Source organism: Bos taurus, chromosome 4 (genome assembly GCF_002263795.3).
Source record: "Bos taurus isolate L1 Dominette 01449 registration number 42190680 breed Hereford chromosome 4, ARS-UCD2.0, whole genome shotgun sequence".
NCBI classification, from domain to species: Eukaryota; Metazoa; Chordata; class Mammalia; order Artiodactyla; family Bovidae; genus Bos; species Bos taurus.
This window is the reverse complement of record NC_037331.1, coordinates 16,304,270-16,331,210: the sequence shown is the minus strand read 5'-3', so window position 1 is coordinate 16,331,210 and position 26,941 is coordinate 16,304,270. Positions and strand designations below refer to the sequence as shown.

Below are 26,941 nucleotides of genomic sequence, written 5' to 3'. Positions count from 1 at the left end.
GCGGGTAGAGTCTCAGCCATGCAAGATGAAAACATTCTGGAGTTCTGTTGTACAACAGTGCACAGATGGTTAATGGTACTGTACTATTTACTTAAGATTGTTCCAAGGATAGATTTGTTACATGGCTTTTATCATAATACAAAATTAATTAAAAAGTATCAACTATCCTAATAGTTCATGGTGATATCAAACTCAAGGAAAGAATATCATTTGTTTCCTTGGATAATACCTTTTTTTTTTAGAAATTTTGTTGGAAGCCTTGAGCTACATAAAATAAATGTGTGCTTGCTGTGAAGCTGTGTGGGTGGTGAGAGGAATGGAAGCTTGTGACCTCTCCATGATTTATTAAGTAGAAGGCAAGCCTTACTCATCGTGAGTGTCATTCCCAAAGCAACATGTCCAAAAACCTGGATGCTCTCCAGGAGGAAGAGAGATGCTGATTGTGGGATGCTGTCATCTCAGAGGCATCTCAGAGACATTCAAGAAAATGTCATCCTTTCTCTCTCCTGTGCCCATATCTGAAGCCTGGAATATCAGCACCTCGATTGCATTTCCCTTAAAATGTTTAAAAAATTCCTTAGAAACTCAAATCATTTTAGGGATCCTGGTTGCCAGGATAGTTTCTGAGGCAGAGGGAGAACGATTGGGTTGATGTTATTGGAGCAGCCAGAGCCTTCATATGATGAGCATTCACCCTGGCAGCCAGCAAGCCGTCTGTGTCTGGTCAGAGGCCATTCCTTTAGGTAATGAGTTCTCCATTCATTCTGGTAACTGGCAGGCACATGCGGCGGGGTGGGCTGGCTGTTCCCCTCCCTGCGTTTGCCTAGCTCCCATGAGTGGGGCAAATGGTGGTGGTTTAGTTGCTTAGTCATGTCTAAGTCTTTGCAACCTATGGACTACAGCACACCAAGCTCCTCTGTCCATGGGGTTTCCTAGGCAAGAATACTGGAGTGGGTTACCATTTCCTTCTCCAGGGGATCTTCCTGATGGAGGGATCGAACCTGGGTCTCCTGCATTGCAGGCGGATTCTTTACCAACTGAGCCACCAGGAAAGCCCAGGGCAAATGGAATGAGGTGCAAAGGCATCAAGTGACTCCCATATTTACTGATGAGATGAAAATACAGTACTGGGTTGATCAAAACTGAAATAATCACATTTTCTTCCTTTGTACTTTTATGGTGTTTTGTTTTGGCTTCTCTTTTTGTTTGCTTTTGTTTTGGCAATGTGCTGGTTTACTTTTCAGAAATATTAATTATGAGAGATTTAAAATCTACAGAGACCTACAGATGCAGTATACTCATGACCTAGCTTATCAAAGACAACGTTGTGGGTACAAAGTCCCTGTATATGCCTCTTAAATTATATTCCCTGTCCCTACGGCAGTGGTAGCTGCTGTCTGGAATTCAGTGTTTGTCATTCACATTTCTTTATACCTTCACTATATAATGCTTGTATATTTCAATAGTACAGAGTATTGCTTGCATGTAATGGTCTCATATTTTCTGTAGTCTTCTGCAACCTGCCCTTTTCATTCAACCTGCCTGTTTACTTCTTAAACCTCATTTGGGATGTTTCTTCCAGTATTACTTAGCTAAACTACTCTAGATGCTCTACTACTCTAGGTACTACTCTGCTGCTAAGTCACTTCAGTCATGTCCAACTCTGTGCGACCCCATAGACAGCAGCCTACCAGAGAATCCTGGGATTCTCCAGGCAAGAACACTGGAGTAGGTTGCCATTTCCTTCTCCAATGCATGAAAGTGAAAAGTGAAAGTGAAGTCGCTCAGTCTTGTCCGACTCCTAGCGACCCCATGGACTGCAGCCCACCAGGCTCCTCCATCCATGGGATTTTCCAGGCAAGAGTACTGGAGTGGGGTGCCATTGCCTTCTCCAGGTACTACTCTAGGTACAGTGTTACTGTGGAGTGATGTTTGGCTCCTAAAATGGCTTAGATTGAAAAATGTTACGTGTCAAATTAATGTAATAGTAGTACAGTGTGTAACTGTTAAACGTATTTGTTTTATTTCAGGTTATAATGTAACTTATCCTCTCATGCTTTTTCCCTGCCCCTTCTCCCCAAATCATCAACAGTAGAAAAAAGAAGAAGGAGGAACCATGTCAGGACACAAATGGTAAATAATTTGTTGTCTCTTCTGAATTGGGGGAGGCTATTGAAAAAGGAAAGCATGTAGTATATACTCAATAAATGTCTACTGAATGGAAAAATCAGGAGTCACAATAGCAGTAAATAACCTATTAGCCTTCAACCAGTGTTGAATATGTGCCGGGCTGTGCTGTGCTTGGTTGCTCAGTCGTGTCCGACTCTTTGCGACCCCATGGACTGTATGTAGCCCACCAGTCTCCTCTGTCCGTGGGGATTCTCCAGGCAAGAATACTGGAGTGGGTTGCCATGCCCTCCCCAGAGGATCTTCCCAACCCAGGGATCCAAGCCAGGTCTCCCGCATTGCTGGTGGATTCTTTACCATCTCAGCCACCAACAAAGCCCCCATGCTGAGTACAGTCAAGTTCAGTATCCCTACTAAATGTAATATGAAAAGCAATAACCAAAAATATTGCCTGAGAAATTCATTTACATGTACCTTTTTTCTTGGGAATCTAGTGATAGCTTTTCTTACCATCATTTTTTCAGTGTAATGAGTTGATACATTTCTCAATCTCTGTCTTATTTACAACTTTTACTATTAGAGTTATAAGGGGAATTTTATATAGGGCAGCTATAAAATAACAGTGTAACTGTATAATGACAAAAATAACTCAGACTCATTAATTAATAACTCAGAAGTCATTAATAGTCATGACTTCAACCTTTGTGAACATCCAGGAGCCAGTCATTGCTGGAAATAGATGATGCTGAATAAAACAGATGTGGTCCTCACACGGCTATATTAGCACTGCCATTCACATGCCTGTAACTCATCTAAGCATCATGTTCAACTGCTTATAAATTCAGGTCTGCTATAAGCAGTGTTCCTGAACCCTTTTGAAACCTTAATCCACCACTCAAGGTGATCTTTGTCATGCTTTACCTCCTTTAATTTATATCATGAAAAAATACAGTGCCTATTTTCATTTTTCAAAGGTACAGTTAATTATAATAAAGACTATACTTTTTAATTCCTCCTCTTTCAGTAGAGAAGCATCAGGTCCAGCTCCTCAGTAATATCGAAAGTCACACTTTAAAAGAATTTTGCGTCTTAAAATGTAATGAGCTTTAAAAGGTAATTAATAAACAGCTAAGGGATTTTGTTTCCCTGAGTATCCCCATTTGACAACTCTCTAAGAGTTGTCAGACTGTTTTTTTAATTATTCCATCTTGCCTCATTAAGACAAACGGATGGCTTCATCCCCTGACCCTCTTAATGGCTGTCATATCTTGGCAGCAGGCTCAGGGAAGTAGGTAGTTAAGTCCCCCACTTAACCACCTGGGAGAGCCCCAGGAGGTGGGCCCTTCCCCAGAGCCTTTCTCCCATTTACCTTTCAAAGCCACTTTACCACTTGCTACTGAAATGCGAGGGCTGCAGAGAACATTGAAATGCATGCTGCGCTGGGATTTAGAGGCTTGGATTTTAACCCTGTGTGATTCTGGACAAGATTCTTAACATTTTGAAACCTGAGATTCCTCATTTGTTAAATGACAGGAGTAAAGGGTGTTGACTAGATCTCCAAAGTCCTTTCTTTTTTCCCCTTCATAATGAAAAATTTTTTAAATCTATGACCTTTGACAAAAAAAAAAAAAAACAATAGAAGTCCGTCCTACTCCCCACTCTTGAAAATTCCTTTCCCTTGAAATAGCCACAGTTTGGGCTTTTTCCAGCTGCTCTGGGTGTCCGGTGCTTTGCATGGGCTCTGTCCAGTTGCAGTAAGCGGGGGCTAGTCTGCTGCGGTACGCGGTCTCCTTGTTGAGGTGGCCTCTCGGTGCAGAGCACAGACTCTGAAGTGTGTGGTGACGGCACTAGAGTGTGCAGGCTTCCGTAGTTGCAGCACATGGGCTCAGTGGTCATGGCACACAGACTTAGTTGCTCCGTAGCATGTGGGATCTTCCTGGACCAGGAATCAAACCCATGTTCCCTGCACTGGCAGGCAGATTCCCAATCACGGGACCGCCAGGAAAGTCCTCTTCCCATCTTTTAACACACGTAGTATGTAGAAGGATTATCTTTTATACAAAAGTCATACATATTTTCATTTCCTTTTCTCTGATTTAAGATCATAATAAAACCTTTTAATTTGCATTTAATTTTAAATAATAATTATATATATTTAAGATGTGCAACATGATATTATGATATACATAGTGAGATCATTTCTGCAGTTAAGCTAATTAACTTATCATCTCCTTTATAGTTACCGCTTTTTGTGTGTGATGAGTGCACATGAAGAGTAATGCTCCCCTTCTAGCCTGTTTGCAGTGTTCAATACAGTATTATTAAGTGTGGTCATCATGCCTATACACTTGATATCTAGACGTATTCCCAACTTTGAAATAATGCAGAAAGATATAAACCATAATCCTTCGCCTCTTTCCAAAGATATAACCATTGCTAAGGAAGTCATCTGAAACTCTGATTTTTTTAAGAACAAGTTTTTTAAGAACAAAACTTGTGAATTTTATCCGGCAAGAGAGTGTAAATCATCAAGGTTTGAGATACATATTTTGGTGCAATCGTATAAAGCCATTTCTGTTTTAGAACCCAAGTCTGGCACATTTGAGTGCTAATAGGATGGGATGGAAGAAGTTGCATGTCTGCAGAGGGAGACACCTGGGGGTCCCATGTGAGCTGGATGGGAACCCTAGACACACAGGAGGTGGTGCAGACACAACCAGGAGGGACGGAGCCCCATGGCAAGCTTTCTTTTTTTTTTTTCCCATGGCAAGCTTTCTGTCAGTGCTTGGGTACCCTGGGCACTTTTACAGAACTCCACTGCATTCTCAGTTGGGTTTTCTCTAATTTCTTCTTTACACCCCTTTTTAAAAAAACTTTTTATTTTGTATTGGGATATTAACAATTAACAATTTATTTATTATTTTTTTCTTTTTTTAATTTTAGTTTTAACAATTTATTTTGTATCGGGATATTGACGAGCCGATTAACAATGTTGTGATAGTTTCAGGTGAACAGCCAAAGGACCCAGCCATACATATACATGCATTCATTCTCCCCCAAACTCCCCTCCCATCCACATCATTGAGCGGAGTTTCCTGTGCTATGCAGTAGGTCCTTGTTGGTTATCTGTTCTAAAAACAGGCGTGTGTACAGGTCCATCCCAAAGTCCCCAACTATCCCTCTCCCTCATCCTTCACACAGCAACCGTTAGTTCATTCTCTGAGTCTATTCTTGACACACTTTTTGATGTGATCCTCACTGTGCTATTCCTGAAGAATAGCTTCCTATATGTATTTTAACCATTTATGTTTAATAATTTAAAAGTTTAATACGAAAAATCCATAACCAATTAAAAAAATTTTTTTTTCAAAATTTTGTGTGTCTGTAGTAAGAACACTTGACATGAGATCTACCGTTTTAACAAAACTTTAAATGTGCCTGTGAACTACAGGCACAATGTGAATTGCAGGCACACGGTTGGGCAGCCGATCTCTAGAACTTACTCGTCTTGCACCGCTGAAATTTCATGCCTGTCGATCAGTAATTTCCCCTTTCCTCCTCCCTGTCCAACATCAGGGAACCACAATTCTGTCCTGATTCTGTGAGTTTGACTATGTGAGGGACCTCTGTGACAGCTTTCAAGTATGCTATTTTGCAGTCCCTTATTCTCTACTTTTCTGCCATCACTTCAGCGTTGGCTGCAGTGCAGACTGGAGAGAACTTTGGTGTTCGGCTTTATCTGTTACTCCCTGGGGTGCTTGAGGCAGTCCCCTTGCCTGGCTTGGCTTCCCTTTCTCCATTTCTCCAGTCTTTCAATTTCCAAAGTCCTCGAGCTTGAGTTCCTCGGTTTCCTGCCAAGGTTTCTTAATTTCCTCACTAACTTGTAAGGTTTTGGTGTAAAAATTAGACTTGATTAACCTTTTGGTGTAATAACCATGTAGGAAAGCACTTCTGTGTTTAGTAACGTTATGAATGTTTGGATACATTTGTTTGTGCTCTGATGTCTTAAATCTTTTTGAAAGTCGTGAGTAAAACCTCTCTTTTAATGCCTGTGCCTTTTAGCAGTTATCCCTGGGACTTACACAATCGATATCCCCAAGACAAGTCAGTTGTAAATAAGATGCAGCAGAAGTATTGGGAAACGAAGCAAGCCTTTATTAAAGCCACGGGGAAGAAAGAAGATGAGCATGTCGTTGCCTCTGACGCAGACCTGGACGCCAAGCTAGAGGTGAGCGCTTCATGGCCCTTGACCCCCGTATGGCCATCTTGCTAGGGACAGAGTCTGAGAGTGTATTCACAGAAGCAAGCATATAGGTGTGCTTTGTATTTGAAAACACATTGCAAACAAAATCGTTCATGAGGAAAATCTAGGATCAGATCAACTGAATTCCAGCATATTTTTTTTAAACCCACAATTCTGTAACCACCAGTATACCTCAGTTAATTCATTTTTTAAGCACTTTATTGGAATGCATGAAATGTGGTAAATTCTCAATAAATGTTTGTTAAAAAACATTTAACTCAAAGAGCCAGTGCTACTATAGATAGTTAGGGTCAGACAAATGTTTACATTTAAAGAAAAAAAAAGGATGACAGCAAAAAGTCCTGGAACATGAGTCTAATAAGGTTGTGTTGAATCCTGGAAAATTCAAGAATGAATTAACTAATATTTAGTTAGACTAGTTAATAACACAGTAAGCTGAATTAGTAGCTGATTGACTCTCAAATACCTGGTGAAAGGGCCACTAATTTCCTACCTTGCTGGACATTCTGCTGATACTTTAGATCAAAATTTAAAAAGCATTTGCTATACAGCAGAAGCTAACACAACATTGTAAACCAACTATACTCCCCAAAAACTTAATTAAAAAAAAAATTTAAAGCATACTTATCACTTCTGTGAATGAGAGGGCACAGAGAGAAATAATGTGTTACGTGGTCTAATAAGAATTCAGAGTGATATCAAAATATAAGCTACAATTCATGAGCTGAACACTTAATGAGAGGAAGGTCAAAAGTTCAAGATTTCAAAAAGCGTTCTGAGAAGGGAGGGGCCAGGATGGTGCGAACTGTGCTTCTTCTGGGAAAGAGAGGCTGAAGGGGAGATGTTAGCCACTGATTCTCTGGGCTGGGCTGTCACGTGGAAGAGGATAAGGCTCATTCATCCTGTGTACCTGAGGAAAGAACTAGACCCAGGGCCATGATTCCCAGAACTCATCTCTCATGGAATTATCTCAGGTGTTCGTTTGCCTGCCCTCTCTCCATCAGGGGTCAGATTCCGTGTCAGCCTTATTCACTGTTGTATGCTCAGCCAGACACGGTACACATTCATAAGTATCCAGTGAATAAGTATGCACGGTAATACAAGTAACATGAGTTCCCAGCCCTCTCTTCTGTCAGTGGGATTGTTCTAACCGAAGCTGGGCTTGACGGAGATGTGCTAATAGAGATTGTTGCAGCAGAGAGTAGAAGAACCAGGAGGCCTCTATTTTTTTTAAGCGATAATATACTTTTGCGGGGGGGGGGGGGGGGGCCATGTCCCGTGGCATGTGGGATCTTAGTTCACTGACCAGAAATTGAACCTGCATCCCCTGAACTGGAAGCATAGAGTCTTAACCACTGGACCACCAGGGATGTCCCAAGGCCTCTGTTCTGATTTTAGTATTCTAAATAGAATTGAAATGATGATAAGTTGTATATGCTTCTCACATCTTATAGATTTATTTTTTCCTCTTAACAACCTAGTAAATACAAGCATTATTCAAATTTAGTATGTTAATTTCTAGTATGTGAAACAAAATACAGTAATTTTATGTTTATATTTAGGCTCTTGCAGCAGCATTTTCAGGCTTCCCAGGTGGCACTAGTGGTAAAGAACACACCTGCCAATACAGGTTGACGTAAGAGGCACAGATTCCGTCCCTGGGTCAGGAAGATCCCCTGGGGGAGGGCATGGCAACCCGCTCTAGTACTCTTCCCTGGGAAATCCATGGACTGAGGAGCCTGGCGGGCTGTGGTCCATGAGGATGCAGAGTCAGAGCCTGAAGCAGCTTAGCATGCATGCACGCATACTCCACGTGACCAAGATTGATCATATTAAGCATTCGTAAGAGTGGTTTTTAATCTTTTCGGTATATATGCATATGTCCATTTTTATTAGAACATTTGGTCATATTTATCACGAAGCCAGTCTTCTGTTTTGACTCAAACGATGAAGTGCTTTGTAACACCAGTTGTGACGGCTACATCGGCATGGCATGGCCGGTAAGCCAGGGGAGAGGGGGAGGAGCCTTGCACTCCTTTCCGAAGCGGCTCTTCAGAGGCACAAGGTTTGTCCGCCAGGTTTTTTAATTGATCCCAGTCTCTGAGTCAGTAGACAGAGGGTGGAGAAAGTGTGATGTCTCTGAACTATATGCTCTCCTTTAAAAAAAAAATATTGTAGTATAGTTGATTTAAAACTGTTTTAGCTTCTCTTGAACTGTCTCCATTTCTGAAGCAAAGACCAGAAATTAAAATCTAGTTAAATTCTTCCCCCTATAGCCTACCTGCTTTCCCCTTAATATTCTCTGTTATGGCCATAGCATGACATATTAGGTTTCTTCTACATGTATTTTATGAAGTAATTGGGAAAAGAAGGAGTGATAGGGGCTGCTAGCTAAACTCCATTTTACCAGATGTCTTCAAAGCAGACAGAACATTCAGCTGATTGATTTTTGTTTGTTTTTATAGAGTTGTTTAGGTATGCATTAGGATCATAGAATAAGCTAGTGTCGTGTTTTAAATATGATGCTTAATTGACAGATCCTCCATTTGAAAAAAAAAAAAACCAGCAAGTGGTAAAAGAAATAAATTAGATTATGAATGAATATTGGGTCTCTGGTTTACCAAGTCCTCTAATGGGCCCTGCACTTAGGATTTCTGTTTTTCAGCTATTATTTGAGTAGTCTGGAGGAAATCATCTTTCTGCAGATTTCATTTTAGATTGCAGAGATGATGAACTCTAATAAATAGAGAAAAACAGGAGCATATTTAAAAGCTTTGGTCACATTTTCTGTTTAGTACATCACATAACACCAAGCATACTTAGGCATATGATCTTGTTTTTAGTGGGCAAATCAGACCTTATGGTTATATTCAGTGTAATTGTTTTTTATTTCATTGCTGCCTGTTTTATTTAGCATTTTGTTTGTATTTTTATTATAGCTGTTTCACTCAATTCAGAGAACCTGTCTGGACTTGTCTAAAGCAATTGTACTCTATCAAAAGAGAATATGTTGTAAGTATGCCTTAAGTATGAATATTGACCAAATAGACAGTAAGATATTGGATATTTTGTCTTAATGTATAATTTTATATGTTTAGGAGGCAAGACAAGAAAACAAGTGTTTCGGGGTGTCTGTCTTTGCTCTTTAATTGGTAGGTTGGGGTCTTTAAAAATTTTATCAGAAATTCTTTACATAGGCTGTTTATCTCTCAGTGCAAGTGCAATAACAGAGGAGCTTTGCATTTAGCCTACCATGGGTAAGTATGTGCCACTTCCTTTCCTAGTTATAAAAAAGTTTTCTCAGTTTTATATCACGGGATTTAAAATTTTGGAGCTGTTACTATTTGATTGCCTAGGCTCTCTTAGATCCAGTTTTGTTCCTTTTAAAATGACCAAATGAAGAGAGAAGGCACATACAGTTAATCCATTGACTATATTTTGTTGACAGCACTTCTTCCTGAACATTTTGTAATGTCAGATACTGGTTTTTTTAGGGAAGAAGATTTTCCTATGGTCATCCCATCTTAAAATCATTACCAACAGAGTTGTCTCTGAAATGCTAAATATCAAGTTGTTGTGTCTCTTTGTTTTTAAATTTCCATGTGGAGATCGTTTAAGAGTACAGTTTCTGTATTTCTGAGACCAAACTCTGAGAAGTTTGTTTCTGACTCGTCAAACCCCTTTCCAGTAATCACAAATTAACAGTTGGCCATTTTCCTTTATTAGTAATCTTTTATGAAGACTATTTTGTGGAAGTACAAAATCCCAGGATTTAGAGGCAAAATTTGGTAAATTATCTGTGTTACTATTTACCAGATATTTGAGCTAAGATGTCTCCAGGACTATCAGTCCACAGTCTTCAGGTATGAGGCAGTCCAGACACATGGCACCCTGCCTCCGACATTTCTCTGTCCCATGTCCAGTCAGTCACAGGTGCTGGTCCATTTTGTCAGCTCATTTGCTTTCCAGTTCTCCTTCCTCTACCTCTTCACGGCCACTGCCTTCATTCAGGCCACCATCATCACTCTCTTCCTTGTTTGGCTGCATCAGCTTCCTAACCGGTCTCCCTGCCCCTACTTTTGCCTCCTCCAGCTCATCATCCACACTGCAGTCAGAGAGCACTCAGCCATCTCCTGGAGCTCCCAGGGGTCAAAGCTGGAGTAATCTGAGCAACAACAAAAATGATGAATAGTATTAGGTTACAACCCATGAAGTGAGATAATGTCCATCAAGTGTGTGTATAGAAATAAGCAAAGAAATGGCGGAGAAGAAATAGTTCTTCCTTATAAAATAATTGCGATTAATCTAGAAAGAATGAGGGAACCACAAAAGCACACCCACAGAAAGAATTGTGACACGCATGATTCCCGGAAAGATGTTACAATTAGTGAGTGAAAGTTTGAGAAGAGACTGCATCTTCGTACAGTCTTCTGAATTTACTCCCAAGATTTTTAACAATTATGAAAGGAAAAAGAATCTCAGTTTTACAGTGGGGAAATCCAATAGACATGACATGAACCAAATGATAGGGGTTAGTGAACATCACCAGTAATGATGTGTGTTGATCTCCTGTAGCCCTGATATCTTACACTGAGAAGGAGACTCCACTTCTGCTGTTTCCTTCCCCTAAATCCAGTCTAATCGTGAGAAAGCAAATAAACCCAAATAGAGGACAGACCACAAAACACCTGACCAGTACTCTTCAAGGGCACCAAGGTCATACAAGTCGAGAAAGACAGAGAAACTGGCACAGGTCAAAGGAGACTAAACAGACTTGACAACTCAATGCAATGTGGGATCCTGGAACAGAAGAAGGACGTTAATGGGAAAACTAGGGAAATTCACTAGGATTGTAGTTTAAATAGTAATACTCTATCGTGGTATTTTCCTAGTTTTGATCGGTGTACAACTGTTATATGGATTTCCCTGGTGGCTCAGTGGTACAGAATCCACCTACCAATCCAGGAGATACGGTTTTGATCCTGGGTCGGGAAGATCCCCTGGAGAAAGAAAGGGCAACCCACTCTAGTATTCTTGCCGGAGAAATCCCATGGACAGAGGAGCCTGGCACGCTGTACTCTATGGGGTCACAAAGAGTCGGATGTGACTTAGCGACTAAACAGCCGCAACAACAACCATGGCTGTGTACGATGCTAACATTAGGGGAAGAAGAGTGCACAGGAACTCTGTATCCTACTTACAGTTTTCCTATCAGCCTAAAATTATTTCAAAGTAAAGTTGGTTTTTTTTTTTTAAGTACATTGGATCATATTGTTCTTCTGCTGAGAAGCCTCCAGTATCACTTAATGTAAGATGTACACTTCCATACCATGGGTTACAAATTCCTACTGGATCTGACCCAGCTCACCTCTCCAGCCACTTTCGCTCTTACACGCCACGTGACCTGAGGCTTTTGCACTCACCACTTCCTCACCACTTCCTCCATCTGGGATGTCCCTGCCCTCATTGTCTCAAGCAGCCCCTTATCTCAAAGCTCAGCTTATTCTCCTGCTCAGAGACACCTTGCATGACCACCCAGCCCAAAACAGTTACCTGTCACTCTCTCTTACGCCCCACCCCCATCTTACCTGGCATTTTACTTTTTGTGTGTTGAGTTTGAGTTTTGTATTTTTTATATTCTGTCTCCTGTTCCTTGAACCTAAGCTGCATCAGCAGGGTCCTCGTGTGTCTCGTCCATCTCTTTATTTGCAGTGGCCAGAACAGTGCCTTGTACAATGAGATCATCTGTAAATTTGTGCTAAGTGAATTAATGCTGCCAAGCTAATTGGTTTTATAGTTCTTTGGTTCCCTTTTCAGGGCACATCTGAAAAATCTAATCAGCAATTAAATATGAATAGGTTTTTATTTGTCTCTGAATTAAGTCCTTGTTAAGTGAAACCTTATACGTAGGAACATTAAGAGTGATCTGATACCTGTGTTGCAGCTGAATTTTAAACTTTGTAAATTTATTTCAGTATTTGGATTTTAAAACTGAAATTAAAGCATGAACATCCCTTCTTAGAAAATGACACGGTCATCACTAAGTCATCCAGCCTGGAGCCTGAGGCCCCTCAGTCTTCCCACCACCCTCTGAGCAGCCCTGTCCCACTGACCAGGGTTCAGCTCTTAAAATGAAGCCTGTCTAGCACCCCGAGTTTAATCCTCAAGTGTGTAAAATAGCCAAACCTGAATTCTCAAATGCTCCAACCTACGTAGGTTTGTATAGCAAAGAGTACATTTCACCAGCCTTATAATCCCTGGGTTGGGAAGATCCCCTGGAGAAGGGAATGGCACCCCACTCCAGTATTCTTGCCTGGAGAATCCCATGGACAGAGGAGCCTGGCAGGCTACAGTCCATGAGGTCGCAGAGAATCGGACATGACTGAGCGACTAGCACTACTAACACACGTAGTCGTTTAGGGCCATGAACTGGTTTTCTTCCTGGCCTTAAGCTCGTGTGTTCATTTGTATGTGACTTGAGGCTTCAAGGTAAGGAAGGTAGGTGACAATAGCCTTACACTGTTGTAAGCAAAGATATGAAATTGTTCCTAATTGTGCAGTTGAGTGAGTCCCATGTTAGTAAGTGGAAAGGAAGAAGAATGGAAGGTAGTAAAAAACAACAACATTTCTTAGAGGAATTTTTTTTTTGATTTTTTTTTTTTTTACCTAGAACCATGACATATAAGTATCAGGTAAGCATTTAAAGTGAAGTAAAGTATACAGGGATAACAAGGCAAAAATTATAGTTAATTCAGTTTCACAAGCATTTAATTAATGCCCTGAATACGACTTTTCTGCTCAGCCTTGGGAATCCATAGTCTGGATGAGGTCCCTGTCAAGAAAGCTGGGATTCTCATGGGAAGAATAGACACGTGCCCACCCCACAGACACTCTAGTACCAGGTGCCGAGAGGGCACTGCTGTCACAGAGAAGGAGGGGTCACCTGCTTCACAAAGGAAGTAGCTTTTGAGCAAGGCTTTGACCAATGCACTTGATTTTGAGAAAACAGAAGGGGAAGGAGTGTAGTCGTTCACCATCAGGAAAAATGGATTCGAAAAACCTCTTCTCCATGGAATGTTGAAAGTAAACTGCAGTCATAGGTTAATAAGGAAGCAGTGCAGCTTTAACATTCACCTTTGGGTTACTGGTTCCTGGCTAATGTTTTCTAGTTATTGCTGGGGACATCGTGTCAGGGATGGGGTGCATCCTGAAAGAAGTCTGGATTGTTCATGAAAACGGACAAGAATTCTGGTAGCATTTAGAAAACGTTTTTAGAGACAAGTGATTGGTAAATGCATCAATACAGCGATGTGAAAGGAGAGCAATGTTCAAAGTGCATCCCTATCAAAAGCTGTGCTTCGAGAAAAAAGCGTTCAAGGAAGTTCAGCGTCACTGCCTACCTGTGGCTCAGCTGTCAGGGAAAGTGTATTCAGGCCAGTGGCTGCAGAACAGCGCACACATCCACGGAGTGGGTGCACCACGCTGGTTAAGTCAGTCCCCGTGGTAGAGAGAGAGAGAGAGAGTTTTGCTATTAGAAATAACTGTGCTATGATTATATCTATCTATCTATGTATCTTTGTGCCCATTTTACTACTTCCTCAGGATGTACTCCTATCAGAAGTACAATGTCAAAAGAGATACACAATTTTGACTTTTAAAAAAATGTTTTATAGAGAAAAAAACCTGTACTTTATTTTGTTTTTCAGTTTTTCGGCCATACCTTGTGGCGTGTGGAATCTCAGTTCCCTGACCAGGGATCGAACCCACGCCTCCTGCATCAGCAGCACAGAGTCCTAACCTGGACTGCCAGGGAAGACCCACAATTCTGCCTTTTAAATATTTACTGCCAAATCAGTCAGGAGAGAGCTTGTAGGTGTCCCTTTCTTACCAGCAGTGCCCTCTGAGGTTGTCTTTAAAAATAAGGCCAAATACACAAATATTGAATCATTTTTGTTGTACACTTGAAACTAATACAATGCTGTATGTCAGTTATACCTCAATTTTATTTTTAAAAAATGTAAGGTCAAAGTTAGGCATAACCAATTCAGATTTGATTCCAGCTCTGCATTTTAAAAATCCGCCAAGTCATCAGCCTGATTACCTACATACCCTCTGTCTCCACCCCCCTCCTCCCACCAAGTACTTGTGCCACGGATAAGATATTTGAATTGCTGTACAAGCAAGTGGAATGTTATTCAGAAGGCAGAGATCAAAAAGTCAGCAAGAGGGAATAAAAGGAGGACACTGGCCCTACACTATAGGCAGCCACAGAAGATTCCCACAGTCATACTCTACAACCCAACTTTTTAATTTCAGTCCAGAGCAGCGCATTATCGGCTCGCTTTTCAGTACAGAGGTCATTTTCTGGTTCTGGTTACAGGGCAGCAAGCGTACTGACAGATGTGCTGAAGTGAATTTGATCTCTCATTTTGTCAGTGGAAGAACAGCATGAAAGTTAAATGCAGTGGTGGGGGGTGGGGAGGGCTACCTCACAGCCTGCCACTTGGATTTAATTTCGTCCCGTCTTTGTCTCTAGAAGAGAGAGGACCTTGTGATTTGCCTCTTTCCTTTTCTCTGTAATAAAGATGTTCATTGTTCATGGCTCCTTTTGGTCTTTTCTCCATCAGTCTTGTCTCAAGAAGAAAACGAACTGGGAAAGTTTCTCCGGTCCCAAGGCTTCCAAGATAAAACCAGAGCGGGAAAAATGATGCAAGCGACAGGAAAGGCCCTCTGCTTTTCTTCCCAGCAAAGGTGTGTGGCCTTCACTGGGGTCTGCTGATGGCGATCGAGGGAGGGGGGTCTCCTGAGGACCTGGGACCCACTCACTCGTGAAGGGAACCTGCCCCTGTCTTTAGAGGGCCCTTGTCTGAAAGTGAGGGCCGCCTCTGTTCACAGCTGTTAGTCTGTTTGTATTCAACTCTAAGATAGCATGTGTAATCTTTTTCCTTCCCTATCGATTGTTTTAAATGTTTTCATACCTCTTCTGGTCCATAGTCATACACCAATCCTGGGAGTGCTGTCCTAGGCTTATAGTTTGACCTCCTGCGTTGTTTGTAGCAATCTGTCTGGTCCCCTTTCAGCAGGAGCCTAACGAGACGGGCCTAAGGGTTCGCTCACTGCTCTCTGGGGGCAGTACACTTGAGAGGGGTGCTGTTCAAGATGCTCAGATGCTGGGGCAGCAGCAGCAGCAGCCTCAGCGGAGGAGAGCTTATTTGAAATGCAAAATCCACCCCCACCCCAGAACTGCTGAGTCCATATCTAGATTTTAATGGGTTCCCCAATTGTTTTCCATGTGCATTCAAGTTTGGGAAGCTCTGGGTCAGAGAAAATTGTAGTAAATCAATGACTTTCTTTTTTAACACTACTATGACTCATGTTCAGGGTCCGTGTAGAATAAACAGGAGCCACTGCAGAGACACACTTGGTATCTGAGGCGGTGACATTCCTTCTCTCCTCCTCCTTCCCCAGTAACTAAGAAGCCCCCTTTCCCCAGTGTCACTCACTAATATTAGGCAAACTTTATACCGAAATGTTATACCTAAATAAGGCTTGTGGGCAATCTCCAAAAATATTCGGGCTACAAAAATTTCACTCACCCAGCCTGTCCAGCAAATTAACTGTCTCTTGTTAATTTCTCCTTGCTGCTTTTCTCTCTCCGTGGACCAGGAGCAGACCATCACCTGTTCCTAGGAAGACCCAAGAGAGCTGGGGTAGAAAAAAGAGACCAACTGTGTCCATTTTTCAGTGGCCCCACCCTCTTGTGGGCATTTTGGTTCTTTCTAATGACATTTGGACCCCAACTTTCATGGCTGAATGGAAAAATTTCCAAGAGTTCTCTACCCCAGCTTTTCAAGAAAAGTGTTTATAATCTTGAATTGTACCCTTTAACCTTATTTATAACTATATTCCTTGTAAAAATAATACATACTCATTCTAGAAAAATTTTAAAACAGGGAAAAACAAAAGGAGAAAATTAAAAACAACTCACATTTTTCAAATAGAGATTGACTCGCTTTTAACCCCTTGATAAATTCTCTCAGTGCTTATATGCTTTCCACAGTCTTACAAGGATCACTGATTCTTGAAAAAACCTTTCATAAATTCTCATGTATTATGTATATGGTTATCACTAATTTCGGTGGGGAAAATTCTTAAACATACCTTCATGCTAAGATTAACATCCATTTATGGGAAAGAAACCAAATCCTTGGACATAATCACTCCAAGAGTTACCATTACTGATCATATAATTTTATAACATTGCTATCCAATTATATCCTTTCATAGTCATGTAGCAAGCTATCTCACAAAGCATATGGCACCTGAAGTTCATACAGTCTAACCTTTGGATACAGACAAAAACATTAAAGCAATGCAAATGATACTGGAAAGTATCATTGCAATAAACCTGTGCAGCAGTACAGCAGACTGCCCTGTATCCGTCCATAAATGAATGCAGCTTGCCCAGTGTTGCAATTTGGAAGACGGCCTCCTATACGATGGCTCTGATCGCATGATACTCAAGTGCTCACCAGGCACATGAAATCGAAACGAGTACTCTGCACATGAGGAAAGAAGGAAGATGATATAAACTCTCATAAAGTCAAATTCTCAAATGGACATAACTTTGGATTTGCCAGAATATATTTTTCATGTAAACAGCATTATACCACGTAATTTTGTATAGTACTGCATACTGATTATTTAGCAAATTGGTTTTTGACCAAATAATCCATATATACATTTTATAAAACATCCATAGCATAGTATTTCATCATCTGGGCATGTCATGATGCATTTATCCCAGGCCCTCTGTCCACTCTTTGTGTCATTTCTACCTTTTCCTACTAAAGAATAAACATCTTTGGACTAGACTTTTAGGTATTCTATTGATTATTCTCATTGGGTCGATTTTAATGAATGGAAACACGGGCTGGTCTTTCACTGAAGCTTGACATTTAGTTATTGAATTTTTTCTTGGTCTAGACTCAGTCCCTTGTACCACAAGTGAATGGGTTTTCACCTTTCTGATTTTATGTGAAACAAGTTACAGAAAAAAATGATGTGATTTTACACACCTTTTTCTTTTCTTCAAGATATTAACATCTATCATCATGTCATTACATCCTCAAAGGTTTCTAACTTTACAATAGTCTGAGAAATGGAGACTATTTTATTCACAAGACTCTGTATCAGGCAGTTTTGTAAAACTGGCAAACTCTAAAAGCAGAGGCAAAGGAGACCAGAAATGAACGGGATCCTTAGAGGGACAGCTGAGGGCTCTTTCTTTAAAAAGAAGTCTCCAATTTTATAAACCTTCACAACAGTGTTAGTTTTACTCACTTTATTTGGTAGTCATTGCTACAACAGCCCATTCAGTTTGATGAAAAGTAAGTATTAAATTTAATCCAGCGGTGATAAAACACAAGCTTACTTTATGGCACAACAATAAAACAGCCTGTGACATCTAGGTAAGATGATGTGAGCAAGCTATTTTTAGAGAAGTGCTGAATGTTTAATAACAATGCTTTACAGACAAGGAAAACTGGAGAAAATAGTAAAGGGAACCTTTTTCCTTTTGAATAATTTGTTGTCCCATCTATAATCTTAGAGTGCGGTATACAGGTCAGGCACTGTGATGTTGATGGAACTGCCAAGAGCTGACTTCAGCTCACTGACATCATTGTTCCCTTCAGCTTAACAAGTTTGCCCTTAAATTGAGATGTAAATACTAGTCTTTTATTTTTTGAACCTGTACCCTGCAACTGCATGGAGACGACTGTGTTTTAAGTGTATAACTCATCTGACATTACTCATTTTGAGGAGGAAGATGAAAGAAGCAGTATCCTCTTCCCCCTCCCAAATAAATATTTTATCCAAATTTTGCTATGCATCCTAGGTGGGGAAGATCTCCTGGAGGAGGGCATGGCAACCCACTCCAGTATTCTTGCCTGGAGAATCCCATGGACAGAGCAGCCTTATGGGCTACAGTCCATAGCATCGCAAAGAGTTGGACACGACTGAAGTGACTAAGCACACAAATATTTTTTAGCTGAATAAATGATGGTATGTTACGAACAATATATTATTTTATACTCACTTTGTTGTATCATATACATTCATTTCTGGTACAGTATCCTTAAGTTTTTTAAGATGAGAATCAGATCACATAGCATATCTGAAAGCGCCCAACACAGTAGACCCTCAGTAAACGTACTTGTCCCCTTCCTAGACCATTTAATGAAGCTTCTGTTTGTCCTTCATTCTCTGTGACTACTGAAGCAAAGAGCAGACGCCCTGGCCTTCACAGAGTGATCCAGAATGACCTCATTGTGCCCATGTCCATCCCTTCTCAAAGGACCAGGCTTCAGGGAGGCAGAAGGCAGGGAGTGGCCAAGGGCAGAAATGGGAAATGGTCATTCCTTGATGTTCCTCTGTGAACAAAAGATAGGTTCCAGCTTTAAATAAGTACTCTGCCCAGGCATGAGACCAACCCCAATAATACAGATCGAGAGACTCCCCAATGATACCGTTGCTGCTGCTGCTGCTGCTGCTAAGTCGCTTCAGTCGTGTCCGACTCTGTGCAACCCCGTAGACGGCAGCCCACCAGGCTCCCCCATCCCTGGGATTCTCCAGGCAAGAATACTGGAGTGGGTTGCCATTTCCTTCTCCAATGCATGAAAGTGAAAAGTGAAAGTGAAGTTGCTCAGTTGTGTCTGACTCTTAGCGACCCCATGGACTGCAGCCTACCAGGCTCCCCAGTCCATGGGATTTTCCAGGCAAGAGTACTGGAGTGGGGTGCCATTGCCTTCTCTGAATGATACCGTTCAGTAACAGTAATTGGCTTGGATAACCGTCTCCTGGTTGACTTAGAAGTTCCATACATTTCAGTTTATACGTCTGCAGATATCTCTGCAGCCTAGAGTATGTTTCACGCACTAACTCGTGAATTTAAGATCAGTAAGTTGTCAGGGATTCAGATTGCTGGCCCTCTCGGTTTCAAGACTGTGGCCTTACCCTCTGGTCTAGGTTGGCTTTGAGAAACCCTCTGTGCCGCTTTCACCAAGAAGTGGAGACTTTCCGGCACAGGGCCATCTCCGACACCTGGCTGACGGTGAACCGCATGGAGCAGTGCCGGACTGAATACAGAGGGGCGCTACTGTGGATGAAGGACGTGTCCCAGGAGCTTGATCCAGACCTCTGCAAGCAAATGGAGAAGTTCAGGAAGGTAGGGGTTCCATGGGGGTTCCCGAAAGGGGTCCCTGCCAGAAGGTAATGAGACGTGAATGATTTGAATCCCCTTAGTGAAGAAGACACAACTCAAAACACCAAGGAGGCAATTAATCATCACTGGTGTCTATGTGACAGAATACCAATTAATGTGATATATAATTCTCTAAGGATGAGATAGAAGAGACAGCTGGAAATTGCTGGGATTTGGTAACTGATTTTAATTGAAGTCAGATTTTCATATAATGTGCACTTTTTTGTAAGGCTGTCACTTCTAAATGCTTTTTCATGCATAACTAAAAATCAAGATTAGATCAAATGAAACTGGAAGGTGAGAACAGACTGCTGGGGAAATCTTTTTTAAATTGCTAATGAATATTACAATTAATAGAATAATAATGTTCCTTTGTTTGGTGAGAAGGTTTGGAAGCAGTGGGGTTGACTTGTAGGATTAAGTAATGTGGCATTGACTCCATCTGCAGTAGACGTTTCACACATTTGTATGAGCAAAATAGTTGAGGAGATGGCTATGTTCTTAAATTTCCCTGAAACGACCGGTAAGCAGCAGAGGGTAAGCAGTGACGACGTTTCATTGGTTTTTAGTGTCCCCGGTCCATTTAGCTCTTTGGAGATTGGTCATGCAAAGATATGTTGCACCGCTAGGTGGCAGTCATACACTGAATATTTATGAAAATACAGAGAGGTTTTTGTTGTGTATAATCTTGGTAGGTCTTTGTTTGATCAACTTGGGTATATTTCAGGGTATGAAAGACAAAAATCTAGCAACTGTTAGATTTGACATAATATTGTGTCAATTGTCTTACTCATTTCGAATGATCCATTTGTAACTGTGATATTGCTTAAAATCCCTAGATTTCTAAGTACATCATTGCAGAGCAGTGGATGGGAAACATTTCTGGTGTGCAGGAGGTTAGATAGTGGGGGGGACTTGGGGGGATATATGGGGTGAGGGAAAAGAGGAACCTTCTGTTGCTTAAGAATAGGGTCACCAAATGTTGACCCAGGTATTAGATTGACAAAAATCCTTTTAAAAGGCAAGTTTTACTGTGGTTCGTCATTTGAAATACCTCTTTATGAAGAGACTCAGAGACCATTTTCTTCCTGATCATAGATGACATTAGTGTGTTCTCAGTAGCCAGCTCCTTAGTAAGACAGGTTTCTGAGCTCATGGAAAATCAGACCTGAAAAGTTCCTTAAAGATGAGTTAGTGAAAGAGAAGACCAAGGCCCCAAAATAGTAAATAAAACTTTTCAACGGTTGACGGCTAGATGTTGGCGAGCCCAGGCTACATTTGAAATTTCCTGGCTTTTTAATCAGACTGGTGATTTGGTTTGTCTTTGACATTTTATTTGGAGATCGGAAGAGGATGGAGTGGAGAGGTTAAAAAGGAAAAAGGAAACGAAAACCCCAACATTATCTGCAGGGTGTAAGCCAGTCACTCTACTACCTCCTTTAAGCCTCACAATAACCAAAACACAGACTTAATTTTACAGAGGAGGAAAGTGATACCTAAGTAGCTAGTACAGGATCAATGAAATGACAGGGAAATGAAAAATCAGAATCCTAGAAAATATGCATCATTTTTTCTTTAAAAGGAGAATAAAGGGGAGTTAAACAGTGTACCTAAGATTGACAAAGGCATTTTCATAGCTACAGCACTCCTGTGGTTATCCATTCAACATACATTTACTGAGCACTTTCTCTGTGCCAGGTAATAAATGTAAAATTATTCCAGAAGGCAGAAGAATTTTCATGTGAAATTGTATTTGTTTAGTTTTGTTATGAAGGGTGGTTACTAGCTGTGTAAGGATGAAATAAACCAAGAACGCTTCGTCATTGGTTTGAATGTTGAAACTTTACCCACTCTCTAGTGTCATCTATCTGTTGATTTTGGAAAATATGGGTGTTTTTTTTTTTTTTAATTCTTTGCTATGCAGAAGTAGCTGAAGCAATGCCTTCCTCCACAGTCCCGTGTGTCCTGGATTTAAAAGCTGAACATGGTGTACTTAGAATTTCGGGAAAGAATTTTAAAAAAAAAAAAGGAGAGTCTGTATGCAAGCGTATACTTGATTAGACTAGCCTCTCCATGAGGAACCAGTTCAGTTCTCTTTACAAAAATCCCCAGGTCAGCCCAGCACGTGACCCCAGTTAGCACCCATATCAGATGGCCAGATGCCAGCCGTTCCATTTGTGTGCCGGATTCATGCCTTCTCACACCTGCAGAGCCTTTCCACCACGTGCAACTGACTTTATAATGTTTGGGGAATTGATATATGTGGTTTTGCAAGTAAGAAGTAGCATTATGGGTTTGTGGCTTGCTGCCCTCTTCAGAATGAATGTCAAGTGTGGAGGTTGCTGTTCGCTTGGAGTTCCTAACATGAATCTTAACTTGGAGCCAGCCTTAGTGTTTTGTCCCAGCGGGATTCCGTTTTAAACAGAGTCTCCATTTATCTCTCCGGGAAAGAGTTACCAAAAGGCATTTCTGAGTCCCCTATAAGAGTAGGAGTCACTGTGTGTGTCGGGGGGGGGGGGGGGGGGGTGTTTAGTTTCCTCAGAGCCAGCTGCCTGCTTCCCCCTTTTTTTTTTTTTTTTTGAGTTCTTTCTTATTTGTGGTTTTTTTAAATTTATTTTTAATTGGAGGATAATTGCTTTAAATCTTCTTTACATTTTAGCTGATGAATCCTGAGTTAAATTCTATTCTTTGAGTTCATACTTTCTGAGAAAACAAAATTTGAATTCATACCTCACAAGTGGGACCCCTCTCTGGTTGCAGTCTTTAGGGTACCCTCATGTCGGACACAACTGAAGCCACTTAGCAGCAGCAGCAGCAGCAGCATGTATTTATTCATTCATCCAACAAATGAGATTGAAGCCCACCTTGTGCCAGGCCACGTGCAGAGGGATACAGTGGGAAGTGAGCAGACACAGGGCTGCTCCAGGAAGTCACTTGGAGACAGAGCAAGTGAACATGGTGTGGTGAGATGAGCTGCAGCCCCTGGTGTGGCAGGAACACCCCTGACCTGCCGGGCTTCCTGGAGGAAGTGGCATCTGAACCACCTGTGAAGGATGAGTGGGAGGGAGCCGGGTGGAGGGAGGGGGCACTGCAGAACAGAGTTCCAGTCTGAGGAAGCAATGTGGACAAAGGCCTTTTCGTGAGAGGAAACAACACATTTCGCTCCTTTTAGGCCCCTGCAACCAGAGGATGAAAAGCGAAGTGGGGGTGGGTCATGGTCTGGGCAGGTAAGCAGACCACGGCGAAAGGGACCTCTCCCCGAGGGCCGAGGAGAATGAGGGTGTTGAGAAGGGGAGACAAGTGGTCCAACCTGTGCTCACATTTTAGTATGGAGTAGGGACCAGAAGTGCCCAAGCCTTGAGGCTGGGCAAGCCGCAGACGAGACAGGGTGCCCAGGGAGCGAAGAGGGAAGTGGACCAGGGACAAATGTCCTGTTATGACCTCCACAGACTCCACAACAGCCCCACGGTTAATTACATTTTTTTATTTTTAGAAACAAGCAGAATATGTATACATAAATAAATAGTGAGATCAAATGTACTTTCACTTCCAACTGAGGCTTTTTTCCCTTAGTGTTTTTGAGATGCTAAACAACTTTTTTTTAATAACACAGTGAGCATGACCAAAATGATGAATGAAAAACTTTAAATTAAATAAAGCAAATGATCGTTTTCAGGCTGACCCCCTTTGAGCATGTGGGCCTGGTGACAGGGCTCTGGGTGGCGACGTTAATAAGCATTTATGAAGTGCTGTCTTTGGGGCGGGAAACACAAGGAGGTGGGAAAGCCTGATGCCGGCTCTCAAGAACGACCCTGCTAGTCCTCTGTTCCCTGTCAAAATGACCGTGGTAAACAGGACACCTGGAGAGTGGGGCCTTGTGGAGCTCTTCTGCTAAAGACCGAATCATGGGAAATGGTGGATGCATTTCAGTGGGTAGAGCTGGACTCCTGTTGGAAACCCCTCCTGACAGTGCGATTCACCCCAGGAGGGAAATGGATGGGAGACAAGGCCACAAAGTATTTTATGAGCAGTTACAACGTGTGATATATGTGCCCTTTGAAGGCAGAGTAAAAGGGTATAACTTAAAAATAGGAGTCAGCTTCTTGTAGCAGATTACATCAGCTTAAGTTGTGAGCTCACACAAGAGCTTTTGCAGCCTGGTGCCCTTGAGAGAGTCCTCCTGTGGTCAATTAAGTGTCTTGTTTTTCTTGAAAGTCAGAAATGGGATAGAGAGTAATTATTCTAAATGGAATGAAAGCTGTGTTAGGTGTAAGAAAATAGTTCTGAATCCTCTAAAGAGATGAGATGGAAATGTCTATGCAGGCATTTGGATTAGCTGGAGTCCTTATAGACAAGGACAAGGGAACTGGCGTTTTAATGAGGGCCGTTTATTAAATGTTTTAATGAAATCCTACAGTGTTCGTATTGCATTTCATCACCATAATTCAAACGGGTGTCGAAAAGGTATTGTAAAGAGTGTGGAAGATAACACACGGGTGTTCTCAGGCTTGTGCCTATTTAAAGAGTGTTAGGTTTTGGAGAACTGTGAATTCACTGAAGTCGTATTATCAAAGGATATGTTACCATGAGAAGGTTTATTAACAGGTGGCGGTGGCTTAATAGGTGTCGGGTGCAGGGAGACACCTTTTAGGGCCATCAGTCAGTGGTGTCCCATGCCCTTACTGAAGGTTTGGGTCTGCAGAGCTTGGTCAAGGACTAGTAACGAGCAGTATTGACATCAGAGGGATTTTTCTTCCTGTGGACAAAGCCTTGGGTTAATTAATTTGACAGTATCATTAATTACTGCTGAAATCATTGGTCTTTGTCAGAGGTCAGGCTCTTTCAGCAATTGAGGGCAGGTCCCATGGGATCTGGAGATGCCAAGTAATGCAGGCAAGTCACCGCTCAGCCATCTCCCCGTTCTGTGAGAAAGGCCTTTCCTTGGCCTGAGCCATCCAGCCCTTGAGCCTAAACCCAGCATTCTGCTTCTGTTCAGGGCCAACCTCAGGGCTCCAGCGAGTTGTGTTGAGCAAGTGCTGGAAAATGTCAGGATTGGGTCCATACGATAAGCCAGTTAAGGCCCCACTTGGGAGCTTTGCCCAATTCATACATAAAAGCAGCAGCTGCTGCTGCTGCTGCTAAGTCGCTTCAGTCGTGTCTGACTCTGTGCAACCCCATAGACGGCAGCCCACCAGGCTCCCCTGACCCTGGGATTCTCCAGGCAAGAACATGAAGTGGGTTGCCATTTCCCTCTCCAATGCATGAAAGTGAAAAGTGAAAGTGAAGTCGTGTCTGACTCTTAGTGACCCCATGGACTGCAGCCCACCAGGCTCCTCCATCCATGGGATTTTCCAGGCAAGAGTACTGGAGTGAGGTGCCATCGCCTTCTCCGAGATAAAAGCAGAGGGAGCCCCATAATTTGAATGTTGGTGGCTTTAATACTGTCCCAGAGGCCTCTGAGACTATCGTCAGTTGTTTTCATTCCTTTTTCTTTATTCTGCTTTTCAGCAGTTATTTCCACCATTCTGTCTTTCAGCTCACTTATCTGTTGTTCTACCTCATGCGTGATAAGTCGCTTTAGTCGTGTCCTACTCTTTGTGATCCCATAGACTGTAGTCCGCCAGGTTCCTCTGTCCATGGGATTCTCCAGATGCTGGAGTAGGTTGCCATGCCCTTCCTTCTCCAAATCTTCTGCCTCAGTTATCCTCCAATTAAGGGGGAAAAAAAAAAGAAAAAAGATTATATTTACCTTCACACTGTGAAAAAATAAAAACAGTTCTTGTGAGGAAAAAAAAAAAGCAGAGGGAGGCTTTGACCCCTTTTCACCCTGTCTCTTCTGGTTCTAAAATTCTCAGCCCTGGCTTGAGTTCTTTGATGAGGTGAAAGTCCCTTTTGTAAAGCCACCACACGCTATCCTGTCTGTCTCACAGTCCTCCGTTTTCGTTTGTTGCTTTTTGACGTGTGCTTTGTTTAGCCAGGGTGCCTGTTTTCTGTGGTGCCCGGGAAGGTTCAGTCTAGCGGCTAGTCTCCATTCCCCCCGCAGGCTGCTGTCCCTTGATGCTGTGTTCACATGGCACGATGTGGAAAGGGTGACAGATTGGGATCCCCTTGCTTTCATTTCTGAATTTCATGAGATGAGGCCTTTGGGGCCCTGAGTGTCTTCATTGAGTTTTCTCCACTGAACTTGAAGAGCAAAAATTAATTCCAGGGTTAGGCCAAGACCATGTGAAAAAAGCAGGCACAAAGCAGCTAACTCTTGGAAAGCTGGGTACTGGCTAACTGCTCCTAGTGGTTGGAAATAGAGAGGACGAGGGAGCATGACCTCTGAGTGGGGCGGCTCTTCACCCTGGCCCCAGCTCTGCCTCCACCCTTGGTGATGGCCTGGATTGGGGTGATAAGCCAGTGGCGATTTCTCATTCACCAAAGAAGGCACAGGTGTTGGCTGAGCACCAAGCTCTCTTCCAGCTGTAATATTTTTTTCCCCTCAAGTCATGAGGCTCTCAAATGGTTAAGCCCATCAGTAGAGAAGTATACCCACTTGAGCAGGGCGAACCTGTCCTTTGTATCGTGTTTTCCTCTGACAAGCAAGTTACGGTCTTGTTGAATTTGTGTACACAGGCTTGCTTCAGCTGTGTGTGACTCTTTGCGACCCCTGGGACCATAGCCCGCCAGACTCTTGTGTACTGGAATTTTCCTGGCAAGACTGCTGGAGTGCTGGACAAGGTTGCCACGTCCCTTGTTGAGTTTGCTTGGTCTTATTCCTGTCACTTTAATCTTGGACTCTGGGGGAGGGGAGGGGGAGAATATTTCACTCCTAATTCTTGGGTAGAGGAACTCTTTGTGCTTATAAACTGTTAATATTTACCTCTTATTTAGACATTAATACTTCCGCAAGGGTCAGAAGCCTGTAGCCTGTGGGCAGGCCACCTAATTTTGCAAACATTTTTTATTATTGACACAGCCACGCCTTCATTTATTTATTGTCTGTACCTGCTTTCACAATAGCATGGCAGAGTTGAGTGGTGGATGACAGAGACTGCAAAGCCAAAATATTTACATTCTGCTCCTTTACAGAAAAATGTCTGCTGTCCCCCGATTTATCAGTACCTGCGAATGTTGAAGATGGTTTTATGTCATAAAATGTACCATCTTAACCATTTGTAAGTCTCCAGTTCAGTAGTGTTAAGTGTATACACACTGTTGTATAACCAGATCTCCAGAACTTTTCGTCTCGAAAAACTGAAACTGTATGCCCGTTGAACAACCACCCCGCCTGATCTCCCCCT

General features: G+C 42.1%; 1 protein-coding gene across 19 annotated transcripts in view; it reads left to right on the top strand.

The window, feature by feature from the left end:
* The window catches only part of ICA1 (islet cell autoantigen 1), a 163,915-nt gene that overhangs the window by 24,418 nt on the left and 112,556 nt on the right, over window positions 1-26,941 (top strand). For 9 of the 19 annotated variants that reach the window (XM_024990772.2, XM_005205186.5, XM_010804038.4 and 6 more), the window contains 5 exon segments: window positions 2,031-2,133; window positions 6,190-6,355; window positions 9,331-9,403; window positions 15,019-15,142; window positions 19,421-19,619. In XM_024990772.2, coding sequence (XP_024846540.1) covers window positions 2,117-2,133; window positions 6,190-6,355; window positions 9,331-9,403; window positions 15,019-15,142; window positions 19,421-19,619 — 579 coding nt within the window. In that variant the 5' untranslated portion in view covers window positions 2,031-2,116. 19 annotated transcript variants of the gene reach the window in all.